Here is a 17,179-nt window from a genome sequence, read left to right on the forward strand (position 1 = left end):
TTCCTGTGTAACCTCAGAGTGTTAGAGATCATGTTTTCAGTTTTACTTCAACATTTAATTTAACCCATAGCCTGTAAGAGCCTGGATCCCGTGAACCTGATCTAATTTGCATGGCTGCTTTAATTTCCAGCTAGTGGGAAGAAAATAAATTTACTTATTTTCAAGTTATTTCACAGTATTTTAGTGGCATTGGAGAGGCAATAATACTTTATTCAAATCTTTATTTTATCAGACATATAGTCTCACATTTGTAATAGAAAAAAATAATTTTGTCTCAAAATATATTTTTAAAAATTTGCTACATGTACGTGCCTTAACTGAGGTAGTAAGTAGAAATTGATTGTAATTAGATGTTGCCTTCCTGTACTACAGTTATTTTTGAGATATTTTACTGCTTCCTGAAATGCAGGAAAGCACTTAAGATTTGTATAAAACATCTTGGAAGGCATGACCAGCCACAGTCATGAACAGGAACAACTTTTTGTCCAGTTGTTTAAACTTTATGCTCTTTAAATAATGTTCCCTTAAATGATTAATACAAAATCTATACTTTTTGTCTTTTCAAAGACAAAATACTACCTCTTCAGGCTATCTAACAGTTTCCTTCCTAAGTCAAATTGGTCTAGCATTTTATACAACTATACTGATTTGACAGCTAGGCATATTTTTCTTTTTTTAAAAAAGTTTTTTTTCCAAACATATAATGTAAACCTTTTAACTTTTTTGTCTTTCAGACAAATCTTCCTATTTTCAAGTTGAAGGAGTCTTCTGTGAGAAGAAGATACAGTGATTTTGAGTGGCTTCGAAGTGAATTAGAAAGAGAAAGCAAGGTGAGAATTGGGGTAGAACAACATTCTTATAATGTTACCTCTAAGCAAAATGTATTCTGGACTAAAATAGAAAATAGTCCTGATTTCTGTTTTGTGTTTTTGAGGGTGTGTCAGCTTCTTCATAGAAAATTAGGAGCTAAATGATGATCTTTGAGGGTTTTTTTATGTTCTTTGGTTTCATTTTTATTCAGTGATACCTGCAAAGATACATGAGATGCACAGCATGCTGGGCCTAATTAGGGGAAGAAATGGCTGTCTTTGAATCCTCTCATGCATATTGATTCCTTTCCCAAAGGGTTATTTCTAGGCATATATATATATATATATCATCATAATACCCTATGTAAATGTAAACTGCTGCTGGCATCATCACTATTGTTGTTCTTGGTTTTCTCCTCCAGAAAAGTGTGGAATAAGTTTAAACCTAATAACTTTTAAGACCATCTTTTTCTCCCCTTTTAATACCATGGCTATTAACTTGTTTGTAGTCCTTATTCTGTCCTTTCAAACCCTCCGAAGGCTTTGTATTGGAAAAACTTCACCATATCTAAATACAAGTAATGATTTTCTCAGATACTTTCATGCACTACCATACCAGTGCTTCATCCAGAATCCTCAGTTTCTCCTCAGTTTAAAATTCTCAGTTTAAATGTGTATTGATAAAATTCTAGTCTTTTAGTAGATCTATAATCTCAAATTTGAATATGCCCACCGCTGTTACAGATAACAACCCAACACATCCTTCCCACTCCATTAGTTCACCTAAAGGGTGCTTACTCCCAGGGGGCTAGGGACCTTCCATGTATTTCCCTGACATTGTGAAAAGCTATTTGGTTTCCATCATTGGGCTTCTACTTTCTTGATGATGTGTTTCTTTGATGACATCTTTTACATTGCTTTTCCTGAGCAGTTTCTTGATTTAACGTTTTGTAACATGTTCGTCCCCACTATGCTCTTCTATGTTGTCCTTTATGTGGTCATTAATATCAGTTCACCAAAGACTGTACTGTGCTACAACTTACCCAATCATAAGATAATTTTTGCTAAGTTAAGAATGCAGATGACAACAGTATATGACTGTCTTAAATCTTGAATTAAATTTTACAGTGAGCTGTGCCTTGACTATATTAAAAATATTCTGTACCCTAAAATTAGAAGCAACTTTATGTTGATCAGCCACTGAAGAACCTGTTATTTCTGGTGTATACAAAATTAGTAATGCAGACTTTCTGAGAATAACTTTCAAATTTTTGTCTTGACTTCTCAGTTAAGCTATGGATCTTCATTTCCCAGTGGCCTGACAGATATTTACATTCAGTTGTTCTCTAGCATTTCAAATTCAGCATGTCCAAGATTGAATTAGTTTTCTTCCATGCCTTCCCTCCACTCTCTCAAAGAAAAACTGTTTTCTTCTGTGTCTTCTCTGTTTCTGTTAACGTCACCACCATCCTTGAAGTTGTCTGGGCTAAAACACTCAGAGTCACCTTTGATTGTCCATTCCCTCACCATCCCCATCTCAAACTGATTGCCAGCCAGGTCCTATTGATTCTGCCTTCATAGTGCTTTTTGCCTTCATGCTCTCTTTTTCTTTCCCATTTCCTAGTGGGTCCTGGTTCAGAGTCTTTTTTTTCTTTTTTTTGGTGTTTTTTGGCAGGGCAATTGGGGTTAAGTGACTTGCCCAAGGTCACACAGCTAGTACATGTGTCAAGTGTCTGAGGCCGGATTTGAACTCCAGGGCCAAGTGCTCTACTCACTGCACCACCTATCTGCCCCACCTGGTTCAGAATGTTAACACTTTTTACTTGAACAATTAGAATAGCTTTCCTAACATGTTAGTTGTAGTAGAAAGATCACTTAGTTTAGAATTGAGAGGACCTGGGTTCAAGTCTTAGCTCTAAATAAGTTTTGTGATGTTGAAAAAACGTTTCATATCCTCTCAGCTTTAGTTTTCTTATTTATAAAACAAAGTTGTTAGCAAAAAGTTTAAGATATTACATAATTGAGTCTAGTCTCCCTTCTTCTGCCTTCTGCATTGTTTGAATGTGCAAACATGAACAAGTAGCCTTCTTCACAAGGCAAACCTTCTATGTGCACAAATGATCCCATTCCATTCTCTTCTCCAGCAGATTGCCTTCTCTGTCTGTTCTACTTTCTCACTAATCTTCAGTTGCTCTTTGTCTACTGGCTGCTTCCTAACTGCTTACAAACATGCTTTTGTTGCTCCCATCCTCAAAAAACTGTCACTTGATCCATCTTTCCCCGTTAGCTGTCCTATATTTATCCTCACTTTTGTGCCTAAACTTCTTGTGAAGCTCTCTCTTAACTCTTTGCTGTCTGGCTTCCTTATCTATCATTCAACAGAAACTGCTCTCTCCAAAGTCCCTAATGATGTTAAATCAAATGAATGGCCTTTTCCCAATCTTCATATTTCTTTAATTTCTTTCTTGCGGCCTTAGGTACCAACGATTACCCTCTTTTCCTTGATAACTCTGTTCTCTCTAGGTTTTCATGACACTGCTTCATCCTTCCTTTCTGACTCCTCCTTGTCTGCCTCCTTTGCTGGATTTTCACTTATGTCATCTTGGTAACCATAGGAGGCCCCCAAGGCTCTGCTCTGTCCTGGGCTTTCTTTTCTTCTCCCTCTATACTCTTTCACTTGGTGAGATCATCATCAGCTCTGATGGTTTCAGTTATCTCTATGCAGATGATCTTCAGATCTACCTATCAAGTCCTAACCTCTCTACTGATCTCCACATTCACATCTCCAACTGCCTATTAGACGTCTCAAAATGGGATGTTCCCTGAACAGCTTAAATTCAACATGTTTACAACTGAATTCATCTTTCCCATGATACTCTCCTCTCTTCCCTTGTCAAGGATGCCATCATCCAGGCTGAAAACCTAGGTGCCATCCTCAGCTCCTCATTCTCTTTCACCCTCCTTCCCCCATCCAATCAGCTGTCAAGTCCTGTTGTTTCTACTATCATAACATTTCTTGTATAGGCACCCTTCCCTCTTCTGACACAGCTACTATTCTGGTACAGGCCTTTGTCACCTCATTCCTGAACTATTGTAATAGCCTTCTGGTTGGTGTCCCTGCCACAGGTTTCTTCCGCACTCCGATCTGCCTTCTTCTCAGCTGTCAACGTGATTTTCCTTTAAAATACAGATCTGATCAGGTCAGCAATACCCCGTAGCCCCTTACCCATTCAGTAAACTCCAGTCTCTCCCTAGTCCCCTGCTACCCTTCTTATAACTTACTCCCTTCCAGGTACTCTGAGATCCAGGTATGCCGGCTTTCTTGCTGTTTCTGATACATGACACTCCATTTCTCAACTCTTGTGTGTTTTTACTGGCTGTCCCTCATGGCTAGAATACCCTCTCTCATATCTATCTCTTGGCTTCCCTGGTCTCCTTGAAATCGTAGCTAAAGCTTTACCTTATGCAAAAAGCCCTTCCTAGTCCTTCTCAATCTTAGTGCTTTCTCTCTAATTTATTTTTATATATATATATACATACACATGCATATATACACATACATATATATCTCTATCTCTCTATATATACAGATATATCTTTTTTACATAGTTTTTTGCATGTTGTCTTCTCCCGTTAGACAATGAGCTCCTTGAGAGCAGAGATTATCTTTTACCTTTATTTATTTCCCTAGTGCTAGCACAGTGATTAGTACATAATAGGTGCCTAATAAACACTAGTTTATTTCACTCACTGACTACATAATCTTTCTAAAGCATAACTTTGGCTGTGTTACTCCCCTGTTCTGGTATTCAAGGTATACCATGATGTGGCCCCAACTTGCCTTTCCAGTCTTTTGTGTCATTGCTGCAGTGTGTAGCAATGAGACCACTGCTCTGGAATCAGGAGACCTAGGTTCAAAAACTTTATTAGATTCTACTAGTGTTGTAACCTTTGGCAAGTTACTGAACCTCCTTGAGCCTCAGTCTCCTCACTTTTGAAATACGAGGATTGGTCTAAGTGGTCTCTGATATCCGTTTTAGCTCTAGATTTAAATGTTACCATGCTGTAATCAACCTGCACTATTTTTTATTCCTTAAATATAACCTACATTTTTTCTTTATCTCTGCATGAAAATACATACAATGCTTTGCCTGAAATACTTTTAGTATCTCCGTCTGTCTCCTCCCACTTATTATCCCTTATCTCTACTCTACCTTCTCTTTTGATTGAAATTGTGTCTCAAACTCAACTCAAATGTTTAAACCCATCATTAAACATTCTAGACTTTTACCCACTGCCCAGCCACTGAATTTCTGTTATTTGTCCCTCCTTTTATAATATCTATCACAGCCCTACTTTGTATTATTGGGTATGTTTCTTTTTTCCCCTGTTAAAATATAACCCCTACAGATTGAGGAGTATTTGAGTCACCAGTATGCCCTTGGTGACATCTTATGCATATTTTTTGTTGTTCAGTCATTTTTTTTTCAGTTGTGTCCAACTCTTCATGACCCCGTTTGGGGTAATACACTCTTAAATATTTGTGGTTTGGAGGAGGCAATCACAAAACGATTCTTGTTCTCCAAATACTTGTATTCTGGTTGGGTGAGATAAAACTGATAATATGAAAGAATGAGAGCAGTTGAGTGCTAAAAACTGTATGGGATAGACCCCAGGGTAATTTGTTCAGCAAATTTAGGTTAAGCATTTTCTAGTTGAGAAGAAAGATCAGAATGATCCCCAATAGTTAAAGAAGGCTTCGTTGAGGAACTTGACCCTGCAGAATAATGATAGACATTGCATTCCACTACAGTAGAAACAGTATGAATAAAGGCAGGGAGGTAAGAATGAGGATGTGTTGTGTCCCGGAACCAGTGCAGAGGTTGATTCATTGGAATGGAGGACTTATTTTACAAAGTTGCAAGAAAATAAGATTGATTAAGGGCCTGGAAAATCAGGCAAATGTTTGGACTTTAGTACAGTAGGTAAAAAGAAATGTAGTAGTTTCCTAAAGGAGAGTAGATTTAATTGTTAGGTCAGATTAGTTTGATGACTATGCAGAATGTAATAGAAGAGGGACAGGAGAAAAACAGGGAGATAAATGTAGCCATCTAGATGTAAGAGTTTGAGGGCTCAGATTGGGCTGAAGGAAGTGGGATTGGAAGGATGTTGGCAAATATGAGATACGTTTAAAGGGTGGAAAAAAACCAAGATCTACTAACAGACTCTTCCTTCATCTTCATATCCAAATCTGACTCAGACATTTATTAGGCACTTATTGCTAAGCTGTCAGGATCCAAAAAGATAACAGTGAAATAATCTCTGCCCTCAGAGTGCTGACATTCTAACAGGGCAGACAGCAAATACACATGTAGGCACATATTTGTAGCCTGACAGAAGATGAGGGTTAGTTTCAATGTTAAAAGTGGTTTTAGTTGCATGTCCCACTGTTCCCTCAAATTCGAGATGTCTAAAAGTACACTTATCTTCTTCCCTTAGCAAACTGCTATTTCCAAGTGGAGATGTCCAGAAAGAAGTTGGAAAGACACTAGAAGTAAAAGCGCATTTAACCACACCAGTAGTAAGCAGTCCAGCAGACACAAATGTTAGCATTTTTTCTTAATCATTAAATTCTTTGAAGCCCTTTTGTTCACCTTCCATTTATCTTAAAGATCACTCTCTTTTACCTTGGTATATTTTTCATAGAAAACTCCAGATCCCGGAACCTTTAAGCTAAGAGAAACACCCCATCATGTTACAGATGAGAAAACTGAGGTGACTTGCCTGTGGTCATCCTATGAATTAGTAATAATGTTAAGGGGAGACTTTGGCCTCCCACTGCTGTGTTCTTTCTAAAATCTCAAATTCCAAGTAAGGAAAATGTTTTCGACAAGGGGTATCCAAATTTAATTTCTTAACCTTGTAATATCCTCATCTTGTGTTACCCTTTACCTTTTATAGCATTTCCTCTTTTGCCAGGCTTTGTTTCCTCCTCCTCTTTTTCTCTGTAGTAGGTGATGAAGCATTCTTCTTTTGCATTTTTCCCCCATTCTTCCAGGCAATTACACTTTTCTTTTGCTAGTCACTAAAATTTTTTAAGCTTTAAAAAAAAATAATCCTGACCTGGGTCAGGCATTTGTCAATAGGTAGTTTGGATAGGAGGTTTTCACATTTGGAATTTCCTTAAACAGTGGTTCTATGGTTGTGCATCTCCAGAATGTAGTGCAAATAATCTTTCCCCCAACACTTTTTTAGCAGAGACCTCTGTAAACTAGCTAAGAAGATGTGAAGTTGCAACGAGGGCTCTCACTAGCCTGAGATGAATTACTCAAGAAATACTCTACAAACCAGCATTTCTTAGCTTCAGATCTGCATGAATTAAACTTTCTTTTCTTTTCCCTCTTCAGGTTGTAGTCCCACCCCTTCCTGGGAAAGCATTTCTGCGTCAGCTTCCTTTTCGAGGAGATGATGGAATATTCGATGATTCTTTTATAGAGGAAAGGAAGCAAGGGCTTGAACAATTTATAAACAAGTAAGTACTCTCTATCCTTTAAGGCAAGTGCAGGTAGCCTTTTCTGATGTGGTATTAAACATAGACTTTTTTTTTTTTACCAGTACAATACGCAGATACCAGTTTTGTGTATTGTATAAAATACTGCATTTCCTTTTGGACTTGACAACCATTTCTAAGCTTGTGTAACTTTTGCATAATTTAAACTTCAAAAATGGAGAAGTAGCTAACAAGTTGAGTGATGTGTATGATGTTAAATATTAACACACTTGAGTGATTGAAATGAGTATCTTTGTGTTGACCTAAGTTTTGTATTTGTTTTCCTTGGTTAATTTATGCAAATTACTACTGAAATTACAGCATTTAAAAAAAATGCAGTTTTACTTGTGTGGATCTTTCTGATTTAAGGTATGTTCTATCATGAACAATAAAACTTACAATGCACTTGCAATCATTTTGTTTGATTGCAGATGGAGGTATTATCAGCATGTCTTGTGTAAAGGTGCACGTTTTTCTTTAATTTTCATGGTAAAATGTATTCTTTTGAAACTGTAAGAATACTTAGGATTGTTTGTCTCAATTTGGTCTTTTACTTTAGAAACCCTTAATAGAGACTGCATACCAAAATTTCTAGCCATGTATTTCATTCCTATTTGAATTGTAGCTCTTTTAAAAGTGAAGGTAATAGGAAGATTTATGAAAGGAAAAAGGACTGACTGTAATTGTGCATTGGCCTTAATAAAGAGCTCCCTAGACTTATTGTTAACAGTAAGCATTTTTTCCTTTAAAAAAGAGTCTTGGGAAATATGCTTGTGTTATGTATGTATTCAGTGGTTAAAGGAGCTTGGAGAGTTTTGATGGATTATCCCTAGTAACTTTAGGATGTACTTGATAAGCCCCCCCCAAAAAAAAAACCAAAGCAAAACAAACTAGAAGGGAGTTGTACAAAGCCCGAGAATTGTCTCTGCAGTTTCTTAGCAGTTATTATTGCTCTCTTTTGTGAGCATGCTACCCTTCTGGGAAAGACCTTGGAACCCTGGGAGTTTTTCAGTACCACATACAAGATATTACAGAAGCTGAACAGTCCTGTTTGATCTCATCTTTAAATCTCATCTACTTTTTTCGTGGGTGGTGGTGCTGGTGGTGGTGGTGGTGGTGGTGGTGGTAGTAGTAGTAGTAGTAGATACTTTAGGAGATCTCAACTTTAAACGAAGAAGGGGAAAGAGAAAAATGTGCCTCGATTGGTTCCTATGTATGCACTGAAGTTTTTTGTCACTGGAGACTTTGTCTGGATTTGAGGGAAGGTATCGAATGATGTTGCTTTTTTAATGTTAAGAAATAGGTTAGTCTCTTTTCCTCATTTTTGTGAAATCTAGTGAATTGAGTCTCTTTTTTATTCTTATTTCTAGGGTTGCTGGCCACCCGTTGGCACAGAATGAACGTTGTCTTCACATGTTTTTACAAGATGAAATAATAGATAAAAGTTATACTCCATCCAAAATCAGACATGCCTGAATGCTGTAAAAAAAAATCTGTGTAAAAATAAACAAAACTATTACCCTGAATATTAGTGATTCATACGCACCGGTGAAGAGGTCCTCGCTGATTTTAGCATGCTGCACAGAAACAGGCCGATGAGCCTCCGGTATACTAACACTCATTATGATGCTCGGTTTTGCTTTGTTTTGGCAGTTAAAACAAATTCATTTGCTTTAGCAAAAATCCCTCGTTCTACCTTTTAAAAAAATAGCTCTTGACTGCTGTCTTAATTCGGTGCACACTCCTCGTTCCCCCTCAATTATCTGCTGTGTCCCGCCTAAAGTTACTGACTTGGCCTTACTGGAATTTGCACAGTTTCCCGTGTCACATCTGCTTCTTGTGTGTGATTGACTCTAATGTTTCTCACGCTCTTTTTGATATGCAGTGTCACCTGTTCTAATTTATGTGTAGGAGCATTAGGCAGTTGTTTTCCAGTACCCCACTTGTGAGAGAAACACTTGTGTGCAGAAAGTATCTTCCTTCAGGCTTGTAAAACACTTTCTATGGAAGGCTAATGAGGGAAATCTTTATATTCTGTATAAAAAAAACAATCAAATTTATATACTAAAATCATTTGTCTAAAAATTTAAGTTGTTTTGAAATAAAAATGAAAATACATTTCTAATGTGTATTGATTGTTACTTTGCTTCAGGCCTTTCTTCCTTTAGGGTTTTATTACTTCATTTGTTGGGAGGGATTGTTTACTAATTATATATTCTCCTGTAACTTCACTCCGCTTTAAAAAAAAGTGGTGATATCAAATATGCTGCTGCCTCTGAATGGGGCAATTTTTTAAAACATTGTAGTGCTTTAAAGAAGCACTGCCTTTTAAGGTTTATTGAATAATTCATGAAGTGCTTATTTGCAAAATACTATGTAACTTCAAGTCATTGTTTAAAAAAATAAACCTTTGAGTTAGGCATAGTATGTCTTTTTTCCACTTTGTTCCATCTAACTTGAGTCACTTATTTGAACTACATTCCATAGCCACAGTCTTTTTTCCTGAATCTGAGCAGCAAACATAGTGGCAGTCTGCATAAACTTGGGAAAGCTGTGGACAAAAAATGGTACCTTAGTGCTGAAGACTGTGCCCTGGCCAGTTCACAGTAGGCATAAGATGCCCCTGACGTATGTCACCAAAATTTTGGAACAGGGAGAACTCCAGGATCCCTTTGGTCATTAGGGAGTATTTGCCCAAATTAAAGTAGTATTCTGTAATAATGAGATACATCAGTATATGAAGTCTGTGTAAGGAACCAAGTTGGGCTGAAAAGTGCAGAGGTTTATCGCTCTCTGCAAAAAAGGTGAGTCAATGCTGCGCTTTTCTCAGCAACCTAAGGGGCAAGGACGGCTCCAGGGGACTCACGATGGAGAGTGCTATCTTGATCCAGAGAAGGAACCGCGGGGTTTGAATATAGATTGAGGCGCACTAAATGCTTGCCTTTTTTGCTTCTTTTTTGTTTTTGTTTTTGGGTTTTTTTTTTTTGGTTCTGTTTCTTCTTTCTCGTGATTCGTTCCATTGGTCAGGATTCTTCTCCGCGACTTGACTAGTGCATAAATTAATTCAATGCGAAGTTATACATGACAGTTGTGTGGGATTCCATGCCGTCTTGGGGAGGGAGGGGGGAGGGAGGGGAGAAGGACTGGGACTCAAAAATATGTGGAGCCGTGTGTGGTAAACTAAAAATAAATAAAGAAATTCAAAAAAAAAAGTGAGTCAAGTACAGATAAATATCACTACAGGATACTAATTTCTTTGTAGAGGGCCTTTGGGGAATCCATTAAACTGAGATGTATCCCTTGCCGTATTAGAAGCCTCAGCAAAGGAATTGCTCTGGAATTTCATGGCATCTGTTGCTACTACCAGGCACTTGATTGATTGCAAGTGGAATGCTCCTTGGCATAAGCTGTGAATCCCCTTTAACTTAAATAAGTTTTTCCCTGTTTAGATAAAAAAAATGACTAAGGGATATTAATTGTGAGTTTACAAAACAGTGGAGTTTAGTAGTAAACTATTCCTGAGTAAGTTGCTTTATTACAGCACTCATAAGGAAGAACTTTGGACAGAGTGTTGATACGATTGGACTTGGTGGATCAATGTCATGTACAATGTGACCCTGGAATACTCATACCCCTGAAAACATACCACAAAGTCCTTTTAAAGTCAATTTTTGCTTTTCATGATATGACAAAAACAGCTGGATTTGGCATTTCAGAGGAACTGGGTTTAAATCTTTGCTATTTTCTATCCTTGTGACTCTAGGAAAGTCACTGACACTCTCTGGACCTCAGAGACCTCAGCTATAAAATGAGAAAGGTTGGATTAGCTTATCCCTCTGTTCTCTTCCACCTGTTAAGTGTGTGATGCCATTAACTACCTTGATTTCTCCTTTTGTGCATCCAAAAATCTAAGCAAAAGTAATACCTACAGAGGAAATGTACAGAATGATGAAAGGTCACCTTGACTTAGAGTATGCTTTTGCCAGAACGATTTCCATACTTTCCTCATTAATGGAACCATACCTAAAAGGTGGTGTTCCTAATTGGGGGTGGGAGGGGTGGTAATGTGATTTTTGTCATTATCTTTACTGTTTTGCATTATTGAATGGCCTGTAAATACTAGTTTCAGATTAGGTTTTATTTGTGATTTCTTAGATTGAAGGGTGGGCTTTTATCCATAACCATTATACCAAGCACCCATGGACTTTGGTGTGATGATGGTAGAGAACCGTGGATTAGGGTGGAGGGTGGACTGATACCTTTAGTTCTTCCCCTTCTCTCCCTCTTAAGCATTTCTAAGATGTGTAAAGGAATTGCTTAATGCTGGGATGCTTGTGGACTGGTGTGACACATTGGTGGATCGTGGGATTAATGTGTGACTTCTAATTTTTTATTTTTTCTTCTTAACAGCAGTTGTCCTCAATACAATTTTAGCATCTAAAACCCCAGTTCCCCCATTTGATGATGCAGTAGAACAATGACTTCGAAGTCAGAGAACTTGGGATCAGATTCCAGTGCTGCCACTGATAATCTGTGTGAACTGCTACAAATTGCTTCATCTTTTTTGGGCCTCAGTTTCCTCTTCTGTAAAATAAGAGGATTGGACTAGACCTTGAAAGGTCTCTTCAGACTATTAATGTATGATATTGTGAGGATATGTGATCCTATGAGAATCATGAGTGAAGGCCTCAAGTCTTCAACTGATGGTAACATTCTTGTACCAGGTGTAACACAGTGGCCTGAATGAGAGGGTTAATGTGAAGAGAAGCATAATTGAAGTGCACCTGTAATAGCACGTAAGTGACACCTGCCAAGCAGAAGAAAGGAGTTGATAGGAGAAAAAGGTTTCTAGAAAGATCTTTAAATCGTTAAAAGGAATATCTGAAATTTACCCCTTCCAAAGCATGAACATGTGGAAGAGGTTAGAGGAAATGGTATGGGGTAGTGAAATACAGTATATTTGGCACTGAGGTGGGGTCTGTAGTCGATGCCAGTCCTTGTGCTACTTGAACTTTAAAAAAAAATACAAACATGCTTTTTCTTCCTTGATTTTTCTCTCCTTCCCAACCTCCCCAATTGAGAAGAAAAAAAGAAAAATCCCTTTTAACAAACGTACAAAAGGAAGAACTGCAAAGTATTCACAACCACTTCAAAAATGCCCCAAATCACTGAGATGAAAATTTAAAAAAAGGCAGCAGCCAACGTTGAAGGAGTAGTGGAAAGTTAGGCACATTAATACACTGTTGGTGGAGCTGTAAATAGTACAGCCATTTTTGGAAAGCACTTTGGAATTATGCAGATAAAATGACTAAAATGCTTATACCCTTTGGACCAAAGACTCCATTACTGGGCTTATACCCCAAGGAAGGTAAGAAAAAGTCCCCCATATACTCCAAACTATTAATTATGCAGATAAAATGACTAAAATGCTCATGCCCTTTGAACCAGAGACTCATTACCAGGCTTATACCCCAAGGAAGATAAGAAAAAGTCCCCCATATACTCCAAAAATGCTTAGAGCAGCACTTTTTGTGTTAGCTAAGAGTTGGAAGCAAAATAGATGCCTATCAGTTGGGGAATGGCCAAATTGTACATGAATGTAATGGAATATTACTGTGCAGTAATAAGTGATGTGTGTGAATAGAGAAGCATGGAAAGATCTACATGAAACGATGCAGAGTGAAGCATGCAGAGCCAAGAAAATAATATATACAATAACTACAACAATGAAAGTGAATAACACACCAAAAAATCAAAACTGAATGTAACAAAAGTACAAAGATCAAACAGTGCACAGCAGAGAACAAAAGAAAACAAGGAAGCACAGAAAAGCAGTGTTGCTTGGAAAACAATGTGTAGTATTTATTACATAATTTTTCAAAAAAGTAAAAGAATCCTCTGCATTGTGCTGTGTAAATGAAATCTTTTTGTATTTAAGTTTAAAATGAAAAAACTAAAAAAGATCAAACAGGACTGAAATGAGATATGAGTAGATACCCCCAACCTACCCCTCTGTGGATGTGGGAGATAAACAGGTGTAAGACATTGCATGAGTTTTCAGATTTTTTTCAAAGTATTGATCCTCATGAGATGACTACAGAAAATACCAGTAAAAGTTTATTTTTAAAAAAGACATGCATAGTTAAGCAAAGCAAATTCTTGCATTGGCCAAAGCATGTCAAATTCCACGTCCTCAGTCCATCACCTCTCAGGACACGAGCAGCATGTTCCATCATTGACCTTCTGGAATCATGACTCCACATTATGTGGAGCAGAGTTCTTAAGTCTTTTCAAAGTTACTAGTATTGACAGTGTTGTTAGTACAAATTGTTCTGCCCATCCCACATTGCATCAGTTCAGGTCTTCTCAGGTTTCACCAAAATTCACTTTCATCAGTTCTTATGACATAATATCGTTCTGTTATATTCATATACCATAATTTGTTCAACCTTTCCCCAATTGATGGACACACCCTTGGTTTCCAGTTCTTGACTACTGGAAAGAGAACTACCATAAATGTTTTTGTACGTATAGCTCCTTTTCCTCTTCAACAATTTTTTAAAGTTTTATTTCTTTTATAATAAATTCTTTATCTCCCACCCCCCAAGCACTTTGGAAGAAAAAAAGAAGGAAAATAAATTCCCATGTAACAAATATGCACAGTCAAGTAAAACAAATTCCCTTGTTGGCTGTGCTAAAAATAAGCAAATAAATGAATGTCTCATTTTTGTACCCTGAATCTGTCACTGTTCTGTCAGGAGGTAGATGGCTTGTTTAATCATTGGCCCTCTGGAATAATGGATGGTCGTTCTGTCGATCATAGTTCTTATGGGCTTCAAAGTTGTTTATCATTATGGTGTTATTGCATAAATTGAGATATAGGCCTAGTAGTTGACCTGGCTTTCTAATCCGCGTATCCAGGCACCAGTAAGGGTTTGGTTCACATGCTGTCATATCTTGCAAGCCGTATTTCAGTACTACTGTTTCAGGACCAACACTAACCTTTAAAAAAAAGCATAATACAGACGTGTGTGTATGAGTGCAAATGTGCACATATATATGTAGATATCTGTGTGTGTATATATACATATATATATATATACACACACACACACACATACATATATATAAACACACACACTTGCTTCATTGTAGCCTTCTTTGTGGAGGTGGGGGGGGCAGCAGTAAAGTAAAAAGTGAACATCAGAGAACAAAAGAAAACCAACAAGGAAGCAAAGAAAAGCTGGGCAGCTTTGAAAACAATGTGTAGTATTTATTACACAGGTTTTCTTGAAATGGAAAATTATTGTTTTATATTGAATCCTCTCTTATGGTCTGCTGTGTACATGGCACTTTTTTTTTCCTTATTCTCATTTTGTACTTAGGTGTAAAATTTTAAAAATTTACAAAAAAAATTTATAAGAAAAACTGGTATCAAGATTAAAATGTCAAATATCTGTTTTAAAGTGAGACCAGGCTACCAGTGTAGGTGATAGTGGAGAAAAGCCAGGACCATGTTAGGATTCGTCTTCTAGTTCACAGATTCTAAATATTGGAAAGGACCTCAAAAGGCAGCTAGTCCATGCCATAGCTGAAAAGGAATCTCATGTGCCCATCCAGTCTTGGCTTGAATGAGAAGGAAACCACTAGCTCCTGGGCTGTTTCAATGGAAGAACTCTAGTGTCATTGCTGTTTATCCTTACTATAAGCTTGGATTTGCCTTTTCTGAACTTTCCCTCTACTTCTCCTTGTTCTGTGCTCTGGCACTAAGCAGAACAAACAAGTCACACCTTCCCTATCACATACTTGCAAAGTTGATTTTTGGACCCAAGTGTTAGAATTTATATTTACCTCTATTCAAGTTCATTTTATTAGATTTGGCTCAACGTTACAGCCTTTTGAGAGCTTTTTGAATCCTGTTACTACTCTTTTTGCTTTGTGTTATCACAAAATTTGATAAGCATACCATCTATGCCTATAACCAAGTTATTAATAAAAATGTTCAACAGCAAAAAGCCAAGAATTGATCCCCAGGGCACTCCACTGGAGCCTCCCTTCCAGGCTGACATTGAACCATTATTGATGACTCTTTGAATCTGTCCATTCAACTAGAACCAAATACATATAATTGTCTAGTTTATGCTTTAGACCTATTCCACAAGAGGCTTGAAAAACTGTCAAATGTTTTGCTAAAATCTGTCTGTACCAATCCCTATGTACCAGACTATTAACCTGTCATAAAAGCATAAGAGGTCAAGTCTGGCATGATTTGTTCTGATCCCTGCTATTTCTCAATGCTCACTATCCTGTTAATGATAGGTTCTAGAAATTTGTCAAGAATTGAAGTTAAGCTCCCTGGCCTATATTCCAGCCCTTTCCTCCCTTTCTACTTTGTCTCTCCCCGCCCCTCTCCTCACACTTTTTTTGTGTTTGATACATGGTAAGTGCTTAATCAATGATTGATGGGTTGCCTATTTTGCTAGCTACCAGCTTTCCCTTCTGTTCTCCATCGGCTCCTTTGTTCTTTCCTTTAACCATCTGCGAGCCAGGCAGTAGTGTACAATGTCTCTGTGGCTTCCACTCAAAATTTCCTCGATACAGCTTTTCCCTAAAAGGGGCAAATAAGCCATGATCCAGAGAAGACCATGTTTTTTGGAAGCTGGAAACTCATGGAATCTTGAGTTGGAAGACTTAAGACATTGTTTAGTCCAACACATGCCTATACACGAATCTCTCCTCATATAATCAGTGAGTGCCTTGAACTTTGGGGCTCACTCAGATTTACAGGTCCAGAACTAGTGAAAGTGTAGCTTTAGTCCTCTGAGCTATATAGACAGAATCTTTCACACTTAACTACAAAAAGGCATGCCAGAAACACTAAATCGTAGCTTCCTACTAAATGAGATGTAAGCTTAATCTAGTAGTAATTAATACAGTAGGAATCTGACTCTTGTTGCCACTGATTACCTTGGAATCCATGCTCATGTCACTGCTTTGTCTCAGCTTTGAGGGCAAGGAATAGCAGGGCATTGGAAAAGGGTCCAATTCATTATTGCCTTTAAGAGTATCTGATGGTATTATAGAACACTTGGAAATGCCCCCTTGCCCTCCTTGGTGGCTTTGCTGTACGTGGTGGACTTATCTGGTACCTGGGTTCCCTACATGGGGGTCCTGTTATAATGACTCAGTTCTCAGTCCTGGCCTAAGATGAGGACATCTTGATTCACAGACTTGGATAAGTTAGGTGAGAGACAATGAGGATGATAACCCAGCTTTTGAACAAAGATGGTGGTGCCCTTGACTGCAGTAAGGAAGTTTGGAAGACAATATAGGTTTAGAAGGATTATGTAATGAGATTTGTTATGTTGACTGTAGCCCATTCATGCCTGTTCATCCTGTGTAAATTGCTCAGTTCTAAACAAATGAAAAAGGGGAGGGTATGTCTTATCAGCTACTGGAGCAAAGAGCCCAGCCCTTTCCACTTCCCGGAACTAATCTGGAGGGCAGGAGGGCAGGAGGTCAGAATGCTGAGAGAGGTAGTAGGCAGGAAATTTTGCCTGTGCCGCTGCTGTGGGTACCTGAGTTGGGTTATATGAAGTGTTGATGCCAGCATGTGGCCATGGGAAGCCAGTGAAAAGAGCTGATAAATTAGGGGTATTGAGTAATTATAGTTGAAGTGGGTGGTGTGTTTCTGCTAAGATATCACAGATGCAACCTATCTTCCCACCCTATAACTGATCATATACCCTTTGGGTTCATGTCATGTTGCCCTGGGAGGGTGCAGCCCTCACTTTGGAGATCACTGTTCTCAAAAGGTATT

General features: G+C 37.9%; 1 protein-coding gene across 1 annotated transcript in view; it reads left to right on the plus strand.

Annotated features, from left to right (window-relative positions):
* The window catches only part of SNX3 (sorting nexin 3), a 42,398-nt gene extending 32,898 nt beyond the window's left edge, over positions 1-9,500 (plus strand). Inside the window, exons 2-4 of the mRNA XM_036769266.1 lie at positions 735-830; positions 7,217-7,341; positions 8,730-9,500. Of these exons, the coding sequence (XP_036625161.1) occupies positions 735-830; positions 7,217-7,341; positions 8,730-8,835 (327 nt within the window). The 3' untranslated portion in view covers positions 8,836-9,500. The remainder of the gene's footprint in view (positions 1-734; positions 831-7,216; positions 7,342-8,729) is intronic.
* The last annotated feature ends 7,679 nt before the right edge of the window (positions 9,501-17,179 follow it).

This window comes from Trichosurus vulpecula, chromosome 7 (assembly GCF_011100635.1).
Source record: "Trichosurus vulpecula isolate mTriVul1 chromosome 7, mTriVul1.pri, whole genome shotgun sequence".
Lineage (NCBI taxonomy): Eukaryota > Metazoa > Chordata > Mammalia > Diprotodontia > Phalangeridae > Trichosurus > Trichosurus vulpecula.